Source organism: Macaca nemestrina, chromosome X (assembly GCF_043159975.1).
Source record: "Macaca nemestrina isolate mMacNem1 chromosome X, mMacNem.hap1, whole genome shotgun sequence".
NCBI classification, from domain to species: domain Eukaryota; kingdom Metazoa; phylum Chordata; class Mammalia; order Primates; family Cercopithecidae; genus Macaca; species Macaca nemestrina.
The window spans coordinates 135,983,968-136,008,102 of record NC_092145.1 but is presented as its reverse complement, the minus strand read 5'-3'; the positions used below and the strand labels follow the sequence as shown (position 1 = coordinate 136,008,102).

At 42.4% G+C, this 24,135-nt stretch overlaps 1 protein-coding gene across 4 annotated transcripts in view; it reads right to left on the bottom strand.

The window, feature by feature from the left end:
• LOC105478244 (phosphate cytidylyltransferase 1B, choline) overlaps positions 1 to 24,135 on the bottom strand; it is a 114,592-nt gene that overhangs the window by 67,754 nt on the left and 22,703 nt on the right. For 2 of the 4 annotated variants that reach the window (XM_011735377.3, XM_011735378.3), the window contains exon 1: positions 20,738 to 20,989. The exons of 1 other annotated variant lie outside the window; for it this stretch is intronic. In XM_011735377.3, coding sequence (XP_011733679.1) covers positions 20,738 to 20,854 — 117 coding nt within the window. In that variant the 5' untranslated portion in view covers positions 20,855 to 20,989. Of the gene's footprint in view, positions 1 to 20,737; positions 20,990 to 24,135 lie in introns of those variants that run through there. One more of the 4 variants, XM_011735380.3, reaches the window with a different exon arrangement.

Sequence of the window (24,135 nt, the reverse complement as noted above, 5' to 3'; positions counted from 1 at the left end):
CAGAGAGGCAGAAAATTTAATCAAGGTTCAGGTGTCCCAAATGGGGCAGAGGTAGGGGAGAGAGGCCTATATTAAGAAAAGAGGAGTATTTTGAAAAATAAAAACTATTACCCAAAAATTAACTGTTAAATGATATGATTTGCAGGTATATGGAATATTTAAAACTCATCTGAGCTTTTAAAAATGTTTAAATTACTTTCGTGGTATCTACCCATCATTCATTTTTCTAACATCAGACAAACACTTTTTGAGTCCTTGCGGTGTGTCAGGCACTGTTCTAGCTTCTGAGGATATATCAGGGAACAAAACAAAACAAAAAATTTTGCCCCCATAATACTTAAAGATAATAAACAAGCAACAAAAAAGAACATAAAACATGTAGTATTTTAGTTAAAGGGTGATTACGTGTTATAGAAAAAAATAAGGCAAGGAAAGGGAATAGGGAGTGTTGGGGGTATCACTGTAAATAGGATAGTCAGAGAAGTTGATGTATGTGTAAATATATAAAGGATCAAGTGAGCCATGCGGAGAAAGAGCATTCCTGGCAGAGAAAACAGCAAGGGCAAAGGCCATGAGGCAGGAACATGCCTGGCTTCTTCCAGGAATAACTAGAAGGCCAGTATGCTTGGAGGAAGCGAGCAAAAAAGAAAAGATGTAGCCGGAGGTGAGGCAGGAAGAAAGGAGATGAGAGGCACCCAGTCGTGTGAGCCTTTTAGGACACTGTAAAGACTGGCTTTCACTCTAGGGAGATGGGAGCCATCAGAGCGTTTTGTTTTGTTTCGTTTTTGAGATGGAGTCTCACTCTGTCGCCCAGGGTGGAGTGCAGTGGTGCGATCTCAGCTCACTACGACCTCTGCCTCCTGGGTTCAAGCGGTTCTCCTGCCTCAGTCTCCCAACTAGCTGGGACTACAGGCATGCGCCACCCCACCCGGCTAATTTTTGTATTTTTAGTAGAGACAGGGTTTCACCATGCTGGTCTTGAACTCCTAACCTCAGGTGATCCACCTGCTTCAGCCTCCCAAATTGCTGGGCATCAGAGCGTTTTGAACAAGGCATGATAATGATCTGGCTTAGCTTTAATAAGACCATCTGGCTAATGTGTTGAGAATAAACTGTAAGAGGTCAAAGGTAGAAACAAGAAAACCACTGAGGTGTCTGGTGTAATAATCAGGCAAAAGAAAACAGAGGCAGGGGTCAGGGTGATCGCAGTGGAGGTGGTAAGAAGTGGCCAGATTCTGGGTAGATTTTGGATATATAAAACTTGAAATAGATTGGATGTAGGGTGTGAAAGAATGAGACGAGTCAGGATAATTCCAAAGCTGCTGGCCTGAAGAACTGGAAAGATGGCATTGCCATTCCCTAGGAGGGGTAAAACACTGGAAGAGTAGATCTAGGGGTGGGAGGGACAACAAGGAATTAACAATTTCATTCTCACAGATTTGGTTTGACATACCTATTAGATCTCCAAGTGCAGATGTCAGGTAGACAGTTGGATGTATAAGTCTGGTGTTTGGGAGAAAGGACTAACTAGAGATGCAGGTTTAGAAACTGACAGAGTATGTGATATATAAAGCCATTAGACTAGATTCACTCATTCAGCTAAGAGCATGGAGGCAGGTAGAAGAGTGGTCCAGGTCATCAGATGAGGAAACATTGTATATTTAAGCTCAGTCTCTCCCTGCTATTAGGGAAGCTCTAAGAAAGCAAGGACTTGGTCTGTCTACTCATTGCTGTATCCCTATTCACTAGGCAGTACCTGGCATATAGAAGGTCCTTAAGAATATTTGTTGAATGGGGGAATTTAAAGTCACAGGAGAGAGAATGATAATTGATAAAGACAAATACAGACTTTGAACTCAATAATAAAATAAATATATTGTCAATCTTTCATAGTTTTTTCTTATCATCATCATAATATATATCATAGAAAATTTGGGAAAGTTAAGAGAGGAAAATAAAAGTTACCAATAATTCTTTCAACTTCCCAGAGACAACCATAGTTAGCTTTCTATATTTCATTTCAGGCTTTCTGGTATGGCATATATACATATTAACAAGTTTGGAATCTTGCTGGATAGACAGTTTTTTTCACTCAATATATCATGATTATCTTATCATGTCATTTAAATAGTTTTTAACCTCACTAATTTTGATAGCTGTAAAACATTTCACTGAAAAAGAACCCTAATTTAAATACTTCTCTATCATTGAATATTAAATTATTTATATTTCACTAATATAAATAACATTCTAAACATAATTCTGAACCTCTGATTATTTCCTTATGATAGATGCCTAGAAACTGAATTACTTAGATCACGGGTATGAACATTTTAAAGATAAATATTTGAAGAACATTTCAACATGTATTGGTAAATTACCTCCTACAAAAGCTGTATCATTTATACTCACATTACAATGTATGAAAGCACCTATCTTGCTGCCATCTCACTGGCATTGAGTATTACCTTTGTCAGTTTTATAGACCAAAAAATGGTAGCATGCTGTTTCAATTTGCATTATTTTGATTACAAAAAGATTGAACATTTTTCAAATGTTTATTAGCCATTTGTATTTTCTTCAGAGAATAATCCGTCCTTTGCCCATTTTTCTATTGTTGAGAATACGTACTTTGAAGTTGGTTAAAAGCAAAACAATAGCACAGTTTAAAAATTATCTTAAATATCTTTTAAAGACACATTTTCCAGGCTGGGCTCAGTAGCTCACGCTTGTAATCCTAGCTCGTTGGGAGGCAGAGGCAGGCAGATCGCCTGAGTTCAGGAGTTCGAGAGCAGCCTGGGGACCATGGCGAAACACTCTCTCTACAAAAAATTAGCCGGGCATGGTGGTGCACGCCTGTAGTCCCAGCTACTCTGGAGACTGATGTGGGAGGACTGCTTGGTCCCAGGAGGTCAAGGCTGCAATAAGCTGTGATTGCATGCCACTGCACTCCAGCCTAGGTGACAGAGTGAGATCTTGTCTCAAAAAAAAAAACAACAACACGCATTTTCCAACTTTATTTGGAGTTCCCACATAATAACTTCATTTTGTAAACCAGTAAACCAGTGCCTGAATGCTCACATCTTGGTCAGCCTAGTACATACTGCCTTTCTGGTGATCAGAGATCAGAATTTTTATTATGCCCTGGAGATACAGGCTTCCTTAAAACACTGACCACTCATAAACCATAACTCCATCTCATGCGGCCACTTTCCAACCTCACAGCAGTGAGTGAACATCAAATAGCTAGAAGACTCATAGTACTATAAGTAAAACCACATTTCATTGATTCTAAAATGCACATTTCTCCTCACATTTTAACATCTCTGAGAGTAGGAGGGATCTTACAATAGATATTATCTTAAAATCAGTGTCGGCCATTTTTTCCACATTGTAACACCTTTGAAATGGAAGTGCAACTTACCATGAATAACCTCTTAGACTCATGAAATACATAGATGCTATTAACAATAGAAAACAATCTTTACGGAGAGATAAAAATTCCACATTCTAAATAATTTTTTTCTTAGGCAATTGAACTTAAGGAATTTATAGTGAACATCAGTAACAATGTTATATCATATTCATATCCCAACTCCTTCCCCGAAGGACTTGAGGTGACTTAAAAAATAAAATTTGAAAGTTTAAAATAATAGTTGTAAGATCTGGGGTGAGGAGGAGAAATACGTTTTTTTGTTTGTTTATTTTTGTTTTTCTTTCTTTCTTTTTTTTTTTTTTTTTGAGACAGAGTCTCACTCTGTCACCCAGGCTGGAGTGCAGTGGCCGGATCTCAGCTCACTGCAACCTCCACCTCCTGGGTTCACGCCATTCTCCTGCCTCAGCCTCCCGAGTAGCTGGGACCCCAGGCGCCCACCACCACGCCCGGCTAATTTTTTGTATTTTTGCTAGAGATGGGGTTTCACTGTGTCAGCCGGGATGGTCTCGATCTCCTGACCTCGTGATCTGCCTGCCTCGGCCTCCCAAAGTGCTGGGATTACAGGCGTGAACCACAGTGCCCAGTCAAAATATGTTTGTTTTTTAAAGGTCAGGGGTGAAATGAGCCCAAAGAAATGCATATCATAGTCCTCTATATTTCAAAAAGGTAAGACTACAAAAATGGCTTTAAGCTCCCAGCAGTCACAGCAAAGAGGAAAACAACGTTAATATTGTCCTTAAGCACAAAGCAAAATAGCTATTGAGGAAAAAGCATAGCATTCTCCTGATGCTGAGTTCTGAGAGAAATTCCTCCCGTGGTGCCACCTTAAAGGGCATGCTACGTGGTGCTGTAGTGACATCGATACTGACACATTCAACAACAGCCCCCTAGTAGAGAAAGTCCTGGTTTTTTTGTTTGTATTTGAGATGGAGTCTTGCACTGTTGCCCAGGCTGGAGTGCAGTGGCACGATCTCGGCTCACTGCAAGCTCCGCATCCTGGGTTCACGCTATTCTCCTGCCTCAGCCTCCCGAGTAGCTGGGACTACAGCGCCCACCACCACACCCGGCTAATTTTTTGTACTTTTAGTAGAGATGGGGTTTCACCATGTTAGTCAGGATGGTCTTGATCTCCTGACCTCGTGATCCACCCGCCTCGGCCTCCCAAAGTGCTGGGATTACAGGCGTGAGCCACCGCGCCTGGCCAGAAAGTCCTGGTTTTTTTTATATTTGTCTCCATAGTACTTTCCAAGCAAGGCAGAACCCCAGCACCAAAAAGTAGTTCAGAAAAGCATTTTCTTCAAGGGGCCAAACGAACGTGCACCCTGAAAATACATTTTTTTCTCCCTGATGGTTGGATCCGAGGGTAAGATTTAGAATGCCTAGACCAATGTTTTCTAATGTGGGATGGGCAAGACAATCCATTAGACAGCAACACTTGTGTTTATACTTCAGATCCTTGAATAACACTATCTTGTTCAATGTCCTCTCGTTATAACGTGGATGAGAAAAAAAAAAAATTTGGTTCCGGGTCAGGGCCACTGTCTGTGAAGCATTTTCACATTCTCCCCATATGTGTGTAGGTTTTCTCGGGGTACTCTGGTTTCCTCCCACATCCCAAAGATGTACACATCAGGTTAATTAATGTCTTTAAATTGTCCCAGTGTGGGCTGGGCGCAGTGGCTCACGCCTGTAACTCCAGCACTACGGGAGGCCGAGGCGGGCGGATCACCTGAGGTCAGGAGTTTGAGGCCAGCTTGGCCAACATGGTGAAACCCCGTCTCTACTAAAAATACAAAAATTAGCTGGGCACAGTGGCACATGCCTGTAATCCCAGCTACTCAGGAGGCTGAGGCAGGAGAATTGCCTGAACCCGGGAGGAGGAGGTTGCAGTGAGCCAGGATTGCACCACTGCACTCCAGCCTCGGTGACAGAGCAATACTCTGTCTCAAAAAAAAAAAAAAAATTGTCACAGTGTTATGAGTGTGGTGTGTGTGTGAGTGTGCCCTGCGATGGGATGGTGTCCTGTCCAGGTCTGGTTCCCACCAGGTGCCCTGAGGTGCCAGGATAGGTCCCAGTCACCCACTACCCTGAACTGGAATAAGTTGGTAAATAATTATCTTGTTTTTATTAGTCTTTCTTAAATGTATACACAGCTCACATGTATTTCAATGTTGAATGATACTAGGAGTGTTTTGGTCTTTATTTAGAAGTGTGGTGGTGTTGAAGTGGCTTCTTTCTCAGTACAGTTATTGATTTGTGGTGACATGCCTGAATCAGCCAAGTCTGTTCCTGCTCCAAAGAAGGGTGCCAAGAAGGCGGTGTGACCAAGAGCCAGAAGAAGGATGGCAAGAATCACAAGCATAGCCACAAGGAAAGCTACTCTATTTACATTTACAAGGTACTGAAGCAGGTCCATCTCAATTCTGGTATCTCATCGAATGCCATGGGCATCATTAACTCATTTGTCAATATCTTCAAGTGCATCATTCTTGATGCATTACAAGTACTCGACAATCACCTCCAGGGAGATCCATACAGCTTGTGCCTGCTGCCTAGGGAGATGGCCAAGCACACGGTGTCTGACAACACCAAGGCCCTCACCAAGTACACCAGCTCCAAATGAACAACTTCTACTTTCAAAAACCAAAGGCTCTTTTCAGAGCCACTTAAGCCAGGTACAGAAAGACAAATATTGCATGTTCTCACTCATAAGTGGGAGCTAAACACGTTGATCATATGGAGGTAGAGAGTGGAATGATAGATACCACTATCATTGAGATAGTGGCTGGGAAGGGTGTGTGGGTGACCGGGGTTGGGATGAAGAGAGGTTGGTTACTGGGTACAAACATACAGTTAGATAGAAGGAATAAGTTCTAACATTTGATAGCTGAGTAGGATGATTATAGTTAACAACAATGTATTACATATTTCAAAATAGCTTGAAAAGTGACCGGGCATGGTGGCTCACGCCTGTAATCCCAGCACTTTGGGAGGCCAAGGTGGGTGGATCACCTGAGGTCAGGAGTTCGAGACGAGCCTGATCAACATGGTGAAACCCTGTCTCTACTAAAAATACAAAAATTAACTGGGCATGGTGGTGCATGCCTATAATCCCAGCTACTCAGGAGGCTGAGGCAAGAGAATCGCTTGAACCTGGGAGGCAGAGGTTGCACTGAGCCAAGATCGCACCACTGCACTCCAGTCTGGGCAACAGGGCAAGATTGTCTCAAAAAAAAAAAAAAAAGCTAGAAGATTTGAAGTGTTCTCAATACATAGAAATGATAAATACTCAAGGTGATGGACACCCTAAATACCGTGGCTTGATCATTACACATTCTATGCATGTAACAAAATTTCACATGTACCCCATAAGTATGTAGAAATATAATGTAATCAGGCCGGGTGCAGTGGCTCACGCCTGTAATCCCAGCACTTTGGGAGGCCAAGGTGGGCAGGCCACCTGAGGTCAGGAGTTCGAGACCAGCCCGGCCAATATGGTGAACCCCGTGTCTACTAAAGAATGCAAAAATTAGCTGGGCATGGTTGCATGCACCTGTAGTCCCAGCTACTCCGGAGACTGAGGTGAGAGAATCGCGTGAACCCAGGAGATGAAAGTTGCAGTGAGCCGAGATCACACCATTGCACTCCAGCCTGGACAACGGAGCGAGGCTCCGTCTCAATATATATATCAATTAAAAATTTTAAAAAGAAGTTTGGTGATGTTTTTGTGGCCAGAGATATGCCATAGGAACTTAACTCTTGTTTACATAAATTAGCCTGTGATAAAACTGGTTTCATTCTATATCATTCTGCTTAAAGTCACAGTTCCCAAGAACCACTTGATAATGTTATGTGAGGACTTACTGTATTTATTTTTCATGTCAAAAAATTAGAAAAAAAGTTTTACAAAAACCAAGAAAAATATCTATTTTTGTTTGCTTGTTTTGAGACAGGATCTCACTCTGTCACCCAAGTTGGAGCGTGGTGGCACAATCACCACTCACCATGCCCTCCAACTCCTAAGCACAAGGGATCCTCTTGCGTCAGCCTCCTATGACTACAGGCACATATCACCATGCTCATCTAATTTAAAAAACCATTTGTAGAGATAATGTCTTACTATGTTGCCCAGGATGGTCTGGAACTCCTAGGCTCAAGTGATCCTTCCACCTCAGCGTCCCAGAGTGTTGGAATTACAGGCATGAGCCATGATGCCTGGCCTTCTAATTCTAATATATGGGCTTACACTGGTGCCCCATCTCTGTCAACATCAAATACATGAGGTATCCTAAAGGGAACGTGAAAGTTGGGTAGCCTGCGTCACCTGACATTTTTTCATTTGCTTTCAGCTTATTGCAATATACCGCAGTTCACCTGAGCCTAGATAAAGGTATTTGTGGATTATATTATCTAGTTTTAACTAAACCAATGCACATAAATCAGCAGGTGGCTTAAAATATTTCCTGCAGGCCGTGCGCGGTGGCTCACGCCTGTAATCCCAGCACTTTGAGAGGCTGAGGCAGGTGGATCACGAGGTCAGGAGTTCGAGACCAGCCTGACCAACATGGTGAAACCCCATCTCTACTAAAAATACAAAAATTAGCCGGGCATGGTGGTGCACGCCTGTAGTCCCAGCTACTTGGGAGGCTGAGGCAAGAGAATCACTTGAACCCGGGAGGCAGAGGTTGCACTGAGCCAGGATCACGCCACTGCACTCCAGGCTGGCGACAGAGTGAGACTCCATCTCAAAAACAAACAAACAACAACAACAAGAAAAACATTTCCTGCAATGAAATAGGAAAGCAAAGATAATGCAAGCACAAGTGAACAACAAGAAAATGGCAGAGCTGACCCTTCTACTCCCTGCATAAGTTCAGCAGCCACCATATTATCAGATACGAACAACGACAACCCAATCTGATCTGACAAGAAGATAGTTGAATTGAAAATTATCTCACAGAAGACCATTAGAAATATCTGCTACCATAACATTAAATATCACCTTGAGATATTAGCTAATGATGGTATGAAGTTATTGTAATTAACATATTTTAAAATGAAGCAGCCAGAACATGAAGACAAACCTCTATGATTTTTTCATGTTTAATGTTTCAATGTTGCGAGTCATGTGATACTCAATCCAGTATGTCACAAAATACTGTTACATGTAATGATAAATGTTTAGAAGCCTTTTTGAGTTTCCATAATTCGACAGAGAAAAAAACAAAAGTCTCATACCATTGCAAAATCATCTGTTCTTCATGCTACAGTAAAACTAGCTGCTCTAATGTGTAGGAAAAAAAACTGATGTCAAACTAAAATGCATTCCTTTGTCAGCAAATATATTTAGAAGACATATAGAAAACATTGTTGAAGATTGAAAGAAACAAGCATTAGAACAAATTATGCAGTGTGGGAGGTTTGTAATACACTTGGATAGAAGTACAGATATTTCTAACATGTCTCAGCTTGAGGTATTTGCTAGATTCTATTTCAATAATAAAACCTCTTTTTTTCTGAGTCACTAAAGGAAAGATGTTCCAAAGATGATATTTTCTGCAAAGTGGATGATTTCTTTAACAAAAACAATATTTTACAAGAAAACTGTGTAACTACCAGTAAGGTGATTGCTTTACCCTTGGACCTCTGATCTCCCACCTATTTGAGAAGTACTCTCTGTCTTCTTTTCCTGACTCTTTGTCTATTGGATCTCTAAATGTTGACCCTCAGGGTTCCATCCTGGAAGATTGTGGGGTAAAGTAGATTAATTTATCCAGATTTCCTATAGCAATAGGCAGATAAAGGGAGGATTCTAAAAGCTTTAATTACACCTCTTCTATTTTTCACCCTCCCAAACCCTGATGCAAAGGCTCTGGGTCAGCTATTTTCTAGAATTCACCCTGTAGCAGAATTATTCTGAGGTACTCTTGCTACCTAACCAATGCCATCCATTTCCTCAGCCCACAGCCTGTCTGACTGTGAGGCCAGGCATAGTATACAATTGGGGGCCATGGATTTTAATTCACGGATTACCTGACTAGGGCTGGAGTGGTCCTAGGCATAAGGTGTTTTGTTCAAGGGCTCACCTAGGCTCTCTGTGGGGCTGGATATACTGGCCCCTGGAAGGCCTGAGCACTTTGAAGCTCTGTTAAAGTAGCCAAGAGCTATAATTGTAAGAAGGATCTAGTGCCATTCCTTAGAGTTTATTAGATCACCAGAATTATTTGGAAATGGGAAATACATTGTAGAGTTTCCCTTTCTTCATTATTGTGAATAATAATATTTTTAAACTTTGTACTAAAGAATAATAGACATACGGAAAAGTACACATATCGGCTGGGTATGGTGGCTCATGCCTGTAATTCCAGCACTTTGGGAGGCCGAGGCAGGTGGATCACCTGAGGTCAGGAGTTCAAGACCAGCCTGGCCAACATGGTGAAACCTAGTCTCTACTAAAAATATGAAAATTAGCTGGGTGTGGTGGCACACGCCTGTAATCTCAGCTACTCAGGAGGCTGAGGCAGGAGAATCGCTTGAAACTGGGAGGCGGAGGTTGCAGTCAGCCGAGATCGCACCACTGCACTCCAGCCTGGGTGACAGAGCGAGACTCTGTCTCAAAAAAAAAAAAAAAAGAAAAAGAAAAAGAAAAGAAAAGTACACATATCCTAAGTGCAGCTCAATGGACTTTCACAAGCTAAGTATACACAGTCACACATCAAGTAAGCTAACACTTCCAGTGTCCATCCATGCTCCTGCCACTACACCGATTTCTAACATCAAAGATTTGCTTTGCCTTTTTTATTTTATATTTTACAGAAATGAAATCATGTGGTACATATTATTTTGTATCTGGCTTCTTTCATTCAATGTGACATTTGTGAGATTCATCCATATTCCTGCAGGTGGTTGTAGATTCTTCAATCTCACTGCTATCCAGCATTAAATTATGTGAGTGTACCACAATTTTTTTATTCATTCTGCTTCTGCTGGGCATTTGGGTCATTTCCAGTTTGGGGTTATTACTAATAACACTGCTAAGAACATCCTAATACTAGCTTTTTTGGTGGCCATATGTACAAATTTCTTAGGAATGGAACTGCTGGGTCAAAATATTCACATGGAATTTCTAGTTTTACTACAAAGAACATAGATATCTGATTTATTTCTACTCCTGTTCCCAAATACAGAAGATATGACTGGGAGGGCTAAATAAAGCATCTCTCAAAGTGCATCTAGGCACATCTTGCTTCCGAATCACCTGGAAGCTTGAGCAGGCAATTCTCTGCTCACTGAAGTTTGAGAACTATGTGTCATGGAAATAGAGGCTTTAGAAGTCAGACAAACCTAATTTTAACTCCCAGCTTAATCAGTTAATATTTGATCTTTGGGGCTGGGCACAGTGGCTCACAACCGTAATCACAGCACTTTGGGAGGCCGAAGCGGGAGGGTCACTTGAGGTCAGGAGTTCTAGACCATCCTGGCCAACATGGTAAAACCTCGTCTCTACTAAAAAAAAAAAAATACAAAAATCAGCCAGGCGTGGTGGTGTGCACCTATAATCCCAGCTACTGGGGAGGCTGAGGCAGAAGAATCGCTTGAACCTGGGAGGCAGAGGTTGCAGTGAGCTGAGATCATGCCACTGCACCCAGCCTGGGTGACAGAGCAAGACTCCATCTAAAAATTTAAAAAATAAAAAAAATATTATACACACACACACACACACACACACACATATGTATTTGGATCTTTGGGAAATTACTTGATTCTTTATTTCCTTACTTATAACATGAGGAATAGTAATGCTCATTTCATGGTTCTGCAGCCTGATTAAATGAGATAATACATATAGAGCATTCAACACAGTGCCCAATAATACAGTGTGCACTGTGAATGGTTGTTCAATTCCCTGACTTGCCCATGGAGAAAAAGGAGTGAGACCACTAGCCTCAAATCCCATATAGAACAATTACCTTATAACTAAACAATTTGGAGGTACAATAGAATTTATTATTATGTGACTGTGCCTACAGTCAATATTAGGCACACTAGAGATGAAACACAGAAGCCTGCATGTACCAGGAATAGGCTTTCAACATCATTTGGTTGGCAATAGGCTGTACACATCATTCATGATGTTTCTATTAACCTATTATCATTGTTGTTATTTTTCTTAAATGACAGTTTAAATAACCCTCAGCGTCCTTTTACACTGATGTCAGGTTCAGCATGCATGAATTATCGAGTAGAAAACAAAAACACCAAGTCAAAGACTTTGGCGGGAGGGAGGAGATTATATGAAAATGAATTCTGCTCAAAAGGCTAGCCCTGTGTGGCCCTGCACATTATTACACAGGCGCACACTACCAGGGCTCACTGCTTTATTTTCTAATCACTGTGTTTTCAAGTTTGACTTCAAGATCGTTGAGTGCTAAACTGTCTCTTTATCCCCAAGCAAGGTCAGCTTCCCAGCCTCCCATACAACCTGGTTCATGCTGGGATAATGTTAAAACAATAATGCTATGGTCTGAGGCCAGCAACGGGTAATCAGATCCTAGCAAGGTAGAGGCTGTTACCTGGGAGATTATTGGAAGAAAATAGGCCTAGCTTGCAATGACTTAGTTTGTTTCTACCTTCCTTGCTTTTTTCCTTTTCATTCTTACCCCTAGTGATCTGATGGAGTAACTCTTTTCCTGCATTTATTTCCCTTAGGGTCACTAAGATGCTTTGTGTGGGGCACCAGCTAAAGATGCAAGAGTTTTGGTACTACGGCCTAACCCATTGCTGGACTTGAACCCTAAGTAGCAAGCTTAGATGGATAGCATTGGTTAAGAAAGCCCCCTATATCAAGCCTGTAATCCCAGCAGTTTGGGAGGCCGAGATGGGCGGATCACGAGGTCTGGAGATCGAGACCATCCTGGCTAACACGGTGAAACCCCGCCTCTACTAAAAAAATACAAAAAAACTAGCTGGGCAAGGTGGCGGGTGCCTGTAGTCCTAGCTACTCGGGATGCTGAGGCAGGAGAATGGCGTAAACCTGGGAGGTGGCGCTTGCAGTGAGCCGAGATCTGGCCACTGCACTCCAGCCTGGGCGACAGAGCGAGACTCCATCTCAAAAGAAAAAAAAAAAAAAAGCCCCTATAGTTCAAGCCCATACTGCCATGCCTCAAAGAAGGTCCAATGTTTCAAACTTCTGTAGTATGAAATAGATAAATTAGGAGGCTACTGTTCACATTAAGAAGATATTCAACACAGGTTTCTCTAAACAATGAATAGAACATTCCATATATTATTTGGAATACATTCAACCTTTCTGAGGAAGCATCTGAAGAATAAAACAGAAGACAGCTGAAGTGGTTTGTACAATATCAATGTAAAATTTCAAAGTGCTTATGAACATTTGTTATTCATATTTAGCCAGTGTGTCTTACCATAAGATCATGCAACCTGTTTTTACCCCAAATGGATGAAAGCAACAGGGGGTAAGGAATGGGGTAGCCCAGACTTTTGATAGGAGCATGAGCTCAAACAGAACATACTGCAGTAGACCAAGTCCCAAGGCAATGAAAGCTAGAATCACAGTCTAAGGATCTATCCAATCCATTGTGGGGGACAGAATGGAATCCAGAGAGGAAAGTGATTTGCTTAAGTGCACACAATTATTCAATGGCAAAACTGACACTGGAACAAGACTATGGGCTCCAGCAAGTCGAGACCAAGCTTCAGCATATTTGTCTTGCCAGTCCTCTGTCCTTTCACTGTGGGCTAGTTTAGCTCTCCCTGGCCAGATCTAGATTTGGCTTGATGGGCATTGGTGTGGAGCCCCAGAGGCCACAAGGAAGCAGATCCATTTGCCCTCATCAGGAACCATCCCAGCCTTTCCACTTCTCCCTACCCACAGCCTGGAGGCCTCAGGAGAGGACATATCCTGGGGCTGGACTCAACTACCCAGGATATCCCAGAATTATACTTCTGCACTAGCCAGAAATAAGCCACAATGATTTTGCTTCCATCTTCACAGATGAAAAACAAAGGCTATCAGATGGAGAGGCCTTCAACTTTCAGTACCCTTCCTCTTATAACTTATTCTTACCCAAACCATCCTTGCCAGCTTCCTCACCACCACAGTGGGAGAGGTGTCTTTTTTTCTCCCTGAAGCCAATCCTTCCACTTGTGCACTGGAGTCCAACCTGTCCAGCCTAAGAGACATTCCCTTCATCAGTTGTCCCCATCACTGTCACCCTTTCCCTCTCCCACTGGCTCTTTCCCATTTATATTTAGGCACAAGTTGCTATCATCTTAAAAGAATGAGCCAACCAAAAGATTCGACATCTTGGGTGGATGAAAGGAATGAAAAATAAAAGGAAAAAAAGATGAAGGGAGGGAAGATGAAAGTTACAAAAGAAGGAAGGGGAAAACCTAGTCTCTAGTAACCCTAAGCCCTGATTTGTCCACCTCTGGGTACTACACATTCTATCTGCTTCCTCGCTCAGTCAAGCTTCCACTTCCCTACCACCTAGAGGCTCCTCAATCTAATGCCATCCAGCCTCCGCTCCCACCACTTCACTGAAACATCATCATTGACCTCTTCTTTCTAAATCCAAAGGAAATTTTTCCTTCTTATCTCATTTGATCTCTCTACTGCATTTGGTTCTATTGGACATTCCTTCCATGAAACTTACACTGCCCTTGGTCCCTTGATCTCCCAGCTATTTGAGAAATACTCTCTCTGTCTTCTTTTCATGATCCTTCTTCTATTGGCCCTTTAAGTAGTCTTCCTCAGGGTTCCAACCTGGGAAGATTCTGGGATGAAGTAGATTAGCTTAACCAGATTTCATGTAGAGACAGATGAATGGAAGGAAGAGTCTAATAGCTTTAATTACAGCTCCTCTATTTTCCCCCTCTAAGAGCCTGATACGATGGCTCAGGGTCAGTTACTTTCTAGAATTAGCCCTGTAGTGGGATTATCCTGAGGCACTCTTCCTAGGTAACCATTTCCATTCACTTCCTTCTCAGTCCAGAAACTAACTCAATTTCACTCTCATCCATTTCACTGCCTCAATTTCACATCTCCTCCATGCTATTTCCCAGATCTATATCTCCAGCTCAGAACTCTCTCCTGAATTCCCCAACCAAACATGAACTAGACATCTCCAAGTGGAAGTCCCCATGGAACCTCAGACATAATTCTCACAAACTCTACTTCCCTGGCACACCCATCTCAGTGATGACACTCACTAGCTGGAGCCAGAAAACCAACTGTGCCTTCCTTGATCTTTTTTTTTTTTTTTTTTTTTTTTTTTTTTTTTTTTTTTTTTTTTTGAGATGGAGTCTCGCTCTGTCGCCCAGGCTGAAGTGCGGTGGCACGATCTCAGCTCACTGCAACCTCCGCCTCCCGGGTTCAAGCGATTCTCCTGCCTCAGCCTCCCGAGTAGCTGGGATTACAGGAGCACACTACCACGCCCAGCTAATTTTTGTATTTTTAGTAGAGACAGGTTTTTGCCATGTTGGCCAAGCTGGTCTCGAACTCCTGACCTCAAGTGATCCGCCTGCCTCACCTCCCAAAGTGTTGGGATTACAGGCATGAGCCACTGCGCCTGGTCCCTTGATCTTTCATTGAACCTGCCCCATGCTCAGACTTAGTTATCAAATCCTGGGGCATTTGCCTCCTTAGTGTTTCCCATATGTATCTAGTTCTCTCCTTTCCCACTGTCCTATAACTTCAAACTTATTAACTCTCATCTAGATTACTGCAATGGTCTCTTAACTGAAATAGAATAAGAAAGGATAGCATAGAAAGTATAAGAGTGTAAAACATGAAGTAAGGAAAAGTGATATTCGGTTTTAGTTATGACTACATATATGTATATGTGAACTGTGCAATGTGAAAACTATTTATCACTGTAGGTCCTCAGAACTGATCCTAACAGGGCTGGGTAAGTGTCTAAGCTCCCTGTAAAGCCACATGTAGCCATTGAGCACTTGAAATTAGCTAGTCCAAATTGAGATGTGTTGCAAATACAATATACACATTGGATTTCAGACTTAGTATGAAGAAAATAATGTAAGATCTCACTAATAATTTTTATATTGCATGCTGACGTAATAATATTTTGGATACAAAATTAATTTCACCTTTTTTTAACTTTTAAAACTGTGGCCACTTGAAAATTTTCAATTACACATGTGGCTCGTGCTGTATTTCTACTGGGCAGAGCTGTTTTAGTGTTCTAGGCCAGTATGTGCCACCCACAATGGGGGCTTAAGATCCACTTAAAAATAGATTGATCCTTTCCATGTCCCAAAATATGTTTTGGGGTCAGCAAGCGAAACCTTTTATTCAAATGCAGGGACTTGTCTTAACTTTGGGATTGGGTTAACAGAGTCCTCCCTGCCGGAAAGTACTTTTGCTCAATGGATAAAATACAGCTTTTAAGAAAGTCTAATATGTTAAAGTCAAACTTACAAAAAAGCTCTCTTAAGGGATTTCAGCATCCTGGCATGCATCCACAAACCAAACTACTACCTTCTATTAGATGGAAATGCCCCTTTAGGGGCAAGGGCTTTGGATTCACTTCTTTTATTTCTCTCCACAGCACCTGGTACATTGCTGTGTCTGGAAGTGGTTAACTACCTGGCTGACTGTGGATCCCATGGGTAAGGGAGATGGTAGGGGTTGGTAAGGATTGGTAGGAGACTCAGTTTTCTCTCAGTTGTCTTCCAAAGCTCTGCATTGCTAAATACTTTAAATCTTCCTCACTGCCTGATTGAGGAGATATACATGCACTCTTTTGATTTCTATATGCTAAATCACCAAAATAAAACACAGAAACTACCTATCATATTTGATTTAGATTTATTTCTTCCATAAGGGTTTAGCATTAGGCAAATGGGGGTTGGAGGGGTAGTGAGAGAACAAACCTAAAACAATCAAAGAAACTAATTGATTGATTCCATGCTAAATACACCTGACTAGTATCAATTTGCAAGACATGGATGTTGCATTTGGATAGAGACCAGCAGGAAAATATCTAATAATAACCTTAGGCAGAATTCCAGTTGACCACAGTAAATGCCCAAGGAAGCTCATGTTTATTTATTTTCGCCAATATTGCGCATTAAGAGTGTTTCACTTTAAAATGTATGCTGTTCTGGGTGGCTAAATAGATGGCAATATTAGCAAAGGAAGCCATTGATGTCTCTGGAAATCTGATCATCTTTCTGAACACTAGCAGATGAGCATGCTACCTCCAAACTGACATAATGAACCTTCTGCAAGACAGCAGTCTCTTGGCACTGCTCCACTTTGAAGTAAAACCCGAAATGAACTCCTCCTGCTAACGTGGCATATTGAACCAGCCCTTTTTTATTTCCAAGGCCTTCTCAGTTGATCCATAGTATATCCATCTTCATGGAAGTGACTATTGCAGGCTAGAATTACAATTCCTTCTGACAACAGAATGCACCTCTAGAAGAACTTGACCAAGGTCATTAACCAAATCCTCAAGCAGACAACTTTCAGGGTGCCTGGGCCTTGTTAGAAAGGGCTTCTGGGACACCTGCTGAGCCCAGAGGATCTTTCTAGGCATAATCTGAGGGCTGGGAAGATATGAGGACACAGTCCTTGCTCAGAGGAGTCCTTGTATCTCAGGAGTTAGTTTCCAAGAAGGGCTATTACATCATATCACCCAAGGTCACTCAGTTTCTCATCTTGACAGTCAAGCTTATGAGTCACCTTGCATCGTGTTTAATCAGGAAAATAGTAAAGAACTGAAAACAAGTCAGGAATCAAGAGTAAACATTGTAACGATGTAAAGAGTTCTCAGAAGCATCTCAAATCAGAGCACCATGGTAAAATGGTAAGGGTAGTAAGATTATATTCCTAAAATACAGGCTCTATCATAAAACCTAGGTAATGTTTTTATTATTTCTTTTCTAATTTCTTTATCAGAGTTATTGCATTCTATTTAATCGTCTCCTTTCTTATATGTTCCTCTAATGAAGAATAAGGCAGGTAGAGAAACTACAAGTATTCCTGTCAGAAAAACTTCCCCCTGAAATATAATTCAATCATATCCACAATATTATTATCAATTTGTTACTTACAGGGATCTAAAATATAGACTGCTTTAAAGTCCTGTTTATTCACTCACGTATGCCAGCTCCCCACTTCATTTCAGCAACTGGGAGAAGGAGCCTGACCTCTGAAGGAGAATCCAAGTGTGGAGCTTCAATCCTAAACAGGCCCCCTGCAAACATTTCATACACTTTCCATAGTTAAGCAACTCAGTAGCCACACTCTGATGATGGCTGTGGTGTCAGTGACCCACATGCAATTTGGAGCTATATGCCTGGGTGCTGGGAGAAATGCAGAATTTATACAATTTGAAATATGAAGACACTAGCAAAGCTACAAGATAAACAGAAACTACTAAAAACCAGAAAGAAATGTTAATTTCGTTTTCACTTGCTGCTCACTCTCTTCATCAACAAACTTCTTTATTAAGTAGTTAGCGTGTGTCTTCATTATTAAAGTAAGATCATTAGCAAAGTAAAGTTAGGCTATGAAGTATAAATCTAAATTTAGAATATAACCCTACAGTGATCAAAGTTAGCTTATAAGAGAAGGGACTTTAAAAATTTTAGTAGTGTTTTATAAATTGGTTGCAAGCCCCTATTTAAACAGTCAAATTTCAGTAGCCCGTGATAATGATGAACAACATGGAAAATTTTGTATCATAAGTAAATCAAAGCAGGTGCTTCAACAGTTCAACTTCTGTACATCCCTATCATACCTATGCATGTGTGTGATACACACACACGCACACACGCGCACACACACACAACCAGAACTGCCAAAAAGATGGGAAGGGAATGTATCTCACGAGTATGTTATAGAAGAAAGATCTTCCACTTTTCAGGTGTAGAGCTCTGGGTTCAAATCCTAGCTCTCCCCCCTTCAAAGCACTGTGACCCTTGGGCAAGTAACTTACTCTCTCTGAACCTCAGTTTCCTTATTTCTACAATGGGTGGGAGGTGAGGCTGTAGAGCACATTGCCAGCTTAGCGTGGTTCTTGTGAGTTACCACCTGGAATAAGCTGTCACAAGTGAAAGTGGAAAGTAACTTGGCCAGGCGCAGTGGCTCACACCTGTAATCCTAATACTTTGGGAGGCCAAGGTGGGTGGATCACCTGAGGGCAGGAGTTCGAGACCAGCCTGGCCAACATGGCAAAACCTCGTCTATACCAAAAATACAAAAAAATTAGCCAGGCATGATGGTGCCCACCTGTAATCCCAGCTACTCAGGAGGCTGAGGCAGGAGAATCGCTTGAACCTGGGAGGTGGAGGTTGTGGTGAGCCAAGATCGGGCCACTGTACTCTAGCCTGGAGGACAGAGTGAGACTCCATCTTAAAAAAAAAAAAAGTAACTTGAACTTTCTTCTTTCCCTTAATTTTCTCTGCCCATCTCCCTCAGGCAGAAGCAACCAAGAAGCAGCATAGCTAAGAGGTAAAAATGGAAGGAAAAATAGTAGACAAAAGAGACTGAAATGATGCACAAACTGGAGCTGGATGCTGCCTTTCTCTCCTCTATCCTTTACCTCTGTCAGGAAAGTATGTGATGCAAATTTGAAGATTGCGGTTACTTTAAAAAATACATTTTTGGGTGAGCATGGGCACACACACACACACACACACACACACACACACATATATATATATAGTGCTGTGGCACAAGCCTGTAATCCCAGGTACTTGGGAGGCTGAGGCAGGAGGATCACTTGAGTCCAGGAGTTCAAGTTTGAGGCCAGCCTGGACAACAGAGTGAGTCTCTCTCTCTCTCTCTCTCTGTATTTATGTGTATATATGTATATGTGCATATGATGATCTTGTAATATGCTTTCAGTGGTCATTTTTCTTTATGCTAAACCCATGAGTTGTTTAGTGACTCAAAGGAATCCCTTAGTAACAAACTTATTGGGATGGTTTGTGTCTCATGAGAACATAGACACTACATTGTGTATGTCATTCAGTAAGTGGCTAAAGTGTTAGGGCACAGTTACTATTAAACTGTCCTAAGAGAAAATATTTTTTAAAATAGAAGCATAGGGGAAAAAAAGCCCACAGGGCTCTAATATAACTTCCTCTGTATTTGTGCTTTTTAGGAAGTTGTTCTAAGCCTCCTTTGAACCCTTATTAACTCGTATTAAGAAATAACAGTTTTATGATGGGTTGGCCTTCTCAACTGTGAGCCCTAATTTTGCAGGTTCAGAGAAAATTCTACATCACAAAATCCTTTTTTAAAAAACTCTTCCCAGGGTCAAACTCCACAGCCAATCAAAATATTCCACCTTTTAACTTGAGGGAAATCGCTAAAGGTAAGGATAGCTTTAGTGTGTCTTTTGGATTGGGGGGCTCAAAGAGAGGTCTCCCCAAGTTCCACAAGACTTCGGACCACAGAAAACCCACCACCCATGCGTGTGTTTGATTCCTTGAGGACACATGCTGCGGTGGTTGGGAACGAAGTTTCACATCTACCTAAAAGATCATGACCAGTGGTAGAGAAACGACCAAATTTGGGAGAGCAGTTACGGTGCAGTTACGGAGGCGGAAGGACGCTCTCAGTACCCCGTTTCCACACTTTCATTCTTAAAGGCATGCAGCCCCTTTCTAAATAAATGTAGTGTCCCCAGGTTTCCACTACCTGAAGAGAAACCCTCACAGCACACTCTGGAAATGTTTTACAATTCATTTTAAATGCGTATTATTTCTAAGTAAATCATTGAGGGACTCCTATGTATTTATTTATTTATTTTGAACATTTTCAAACGGATGGGGAAGTTTTGCTTCCATGTCGTTTCCATTTTTTTCCCCCAAATTGGCATTAGGCACCAAAATCAGTTGAGGAACGAATCATTCCTTAGCTAGAATTTAAAACTTAACAAGGGACTCGTCCCGAGCTTGGTGAAGAGAATACCATTTTAAAATTGCACTGTAGGATTTTTTTACCTTCAGACAAGAACACACCTAAAAGGAAAAAGGCCCTCCCCTCCTCCCGAAGCACAAAAACACAGCATATCCCAAGCAGCCCGTTTCCTACCCAGCCAATACAATAACGCTTTGTAAACTGAGAGCAGCGCCCGGTATAGAAGCTAAGTATAAACAGCTGAGAAGGATTAGGCGGTAGCGCTCTTCTCATTTACATGAAAATCCTCTAGGCATCGTTTTCCTCGCTGGCTGCGGGCGCATAAGGAACTCTTTTATGCCATAGCCACGCATACATTTCCATCCTTTGTCTTTACTTACCAGTCGAGGCTGTGGGCATGTGTGCTCTATTTCCTCCATGGTTTCTGAGGGAGGCTCATTGGAAAGGGATTTTGGGATACCTGTTTCTGACTCAGCATCAGTGGTAACTACTGGCATGGCCAGTGAATGCTCCCTCTAGCTCTACACCCTCAGAGAGTCTCCTCCCAGGCAGAGAATGTTTTCTTTGTCACGTATTTTTCTCCCCGCCACCCTCCACCCATCCCCCGCTTCTTCTCCCCTTCTTTCTGTCTTCCCTGGGGGAAGTAAAGAGGTTACCCCCCCACCCCGCCCCTTTCTCTCTCTCTCTGTCAGAAGCCAAGAGGCAAGGCCTCAGTTTATCACTATAACAACCAGACGACACTGAAGCGGCTGGTGCGGGATACAGTAGCTCATTTGCATAGAGCGCGCTGGTTGGCTACTGTCATCATAGTACCACTCCGCCGGGGAGCGGCCGGGCCCCATTGGCTGGCCCGCCGTACCCACGGGCCCGAACTTACTGCTTTTGTTTCTTCTGTTTAATTCAGTTGCAAAGGTCTCCGTCCTCTCTGGGCACAGGACCCGGGCTGCGCCACCCAGATAACATAAAACCGCTTCCTGAGGGGCCTAGGGCGCCTTGAGAAACAACATAGCAGACCTCCACTAATAAAGGACCGTGTCCCTGGGATGAGCTAGTGCATGATGTGCCATAGTCAGGATATTTGCCAAACAGGAGTCACTCTGAAGACAAAGCCACTTTTGGGCCCAAATTCATTGTGCCAATTGCCAGTGGGGGGCCCCTCCGGGCATTCACTATGGGCACCTGAGTGTTCACCCCCTGGACTTCATGCAACGCGAACCCTGGCAGATCCCCTTGTGGCCTGGTGTAGCCCTGGAGCCCTCCCCTGGGGCTGCCCTAAGGGGAACTTTGAAGGAGGTAGATTGTCTTTAACAGTCTGCCTCCTACTCCTGGCTGCCCTTCCCAGTTGCTTCCTCTGTCAGCCACTCTTCCCCGTCCCCAGCTATTCAAAGTTTCCTCAAGAAGTCTTGCTGTTGTATGCCTTTCAATACACTGTTCCATGCACTGCTCTATTATCTCTTGGCCCCTACGTACTTGTCGTGGATCCCATTTCCTAAGTATCCTGCCCTCAGCCAAATGCTCATGGCAATCAGAGATGGAATGTTAACGATCAGATGCTTTAATGTCTACATTATCTAGGGACATTCACATTTTAAGAGGAGCATTCTGAAGACACACACCCAAAGAACTTACCAAGGTATTCATTGTGAATTGTCACTTTCAATATTAATAAAAAATCATGATGATCGCTGGCATTTATTAAGCACAAGCACGGTGCTAAGTACTTTACCTACTTCTTGTTTAATCTTTGTAAGAACCCAAAGAGGTAGATCCTATTGTTTTCCTCATTTTACAGGTATTCACATTCACAAAATTCTAAAATAATGCAGCTGGGATTTGAAGGATTTTTTTTTTCGAAGGGCAGGGGCTGGAGGTGGGGGCGGGTGCGTAGGGACCAGGGATGCAGCAGGTGTAGTAAGAAAAGGATCTAGGCAGGAGTCCTCTTAGGACAAGTCCCTGGGCTTCTACATCTTTCATTTTTATCTATAGCAGTGGTTTTCATCCAAGTGTGGTCTGGGACCAGCAGCACAAACATCAGCATCACCAGGGAACTTGTTAGAAATGCGAATTATTGGCCCCCTGTCAGACCCCAGACCTGATTCAGTAAGTCTGGGGTGGGGTCAGTATTTGCTTTTCTAGAGAGTTTCTGGGTGTTCTTAATGCTGCAGGTCTGGGAACTATACTTTGAGAATCAGTAGCCCAAAGGTTGGGATACAAATACCCGGCTTGCCTCCATCACAGAAAGGAGATCAAAAGAGATATTATGTCATTGCACTTTTTGAATTGGAACGTGCTATGCTAATATAAGGGGACATTATTTTTATTACTCCTCAATAAGCAAAGAGGGCTAGCCCTAAAAGAAGAAGAAAATGGATTCTGTAGCAGAGAATTACAATTTGACAGTTTTAGATGCTGGCCCTTTAAGTCAGAATAACATCACTTAAGAGTATTATGACCTATACAGGACAGAACTCCAGTGATGTGAGAATTCCACTGACGCTTGGGTTATCTAAAAGGGGCCAGTTGCTTCCTACCCTATTTGTCCTCCTGGAAGCACAAAACACTTCCAGCAGCAGGTTTAGCTCTACCAGCTCATCACCTGGAAGATTCAAGCCCTGTATTACATTTAGGAGACCTTTTCCTACATGTACTGGGTGACGTGCAAATGACATGTTTATTCTAAACTCAATATATGTATTTTTGCCTTTGAGCAGTGGCTCTCAAAGTGTGCTTCTCTGAGAAGTAGTGGCAGCAGCCCTGGTTACTTGTCAGAAATTCTGGATCCCCACCCCAGACCTACTGAATCAAAACCTCCTGGTTTGGGAGGCATTCTGACCTATGCTAAAGTTTATAAACCACTACCTTAGAGTCACTGTTCACATTGGAAAGCACCTAACCACCACTGTATTCTGGGCCACTGAGCTACCCCTTGGTTCCTAATTAGTCACCTAATTCTCTCTCCAGAATGAGAGGTTCACCTGTTCACCTGCCCATTTCACAGAGTTCTGATGTCTAGCTGGGTCCTTGTGAACTCTTGTCCAAGAGCCTAGACCATTCCTTTAGACTCCCAATATTTTCTGTCTCCCTTCCTCACCTTCCTCTCCTCCTAATCTTCCTCTGTCCCATTGAACCAAGATACTGCCTCTGCCTAGGATATCTTCATTGTGTTACCCACATCAAATCCTTAGCTTTCAGTGCCACTTTGTGCTAAGTCCAAGTCACACCTGACAACTTACTCATCCCAAGTCCTTGAACTTTGCAATTTAGACTTCTAACTGCCCTGAGGGTAAGCTCTATAACTAATTCCATTCCCACTAGTCCTACTCCAGCCTAGTCCTGGCTTCTTCCTGCTCCTCTCTCCACAGTCCTGTGATTGAATCTCAGCATGTCTTGCAGTCTTAACGGCAGAAATAGACTCTGTCAGGCACCATTCTGAGAGGAGTCCTTATCAGATCCACCCACTTCGGAGACCAGTCCTGGTAGCTGCTGCAACCTGACTCAGAAATACTTCTTCGTAATACTTGAATGGGTTATTTTAACTTGGGGGCATTGTAATGCTATCAAGACAATTAGCTAAGAATGATCAGTTAATTCCACACTACAGAGCTAAATATTCCATAAGGGTTATGAAGGGGATGACTATGAAGGGATAGCAGGAGAGAGTTTATTGGGGTAATGGAATTATTATGTAGCTTTTTTTTTTTTTTTTTTTTTTGAGACAGGATCTTACTCTGTTGCCCAGGCTGGAATGCAGTGGTGCAATCTCAGCTCACTGCAACCT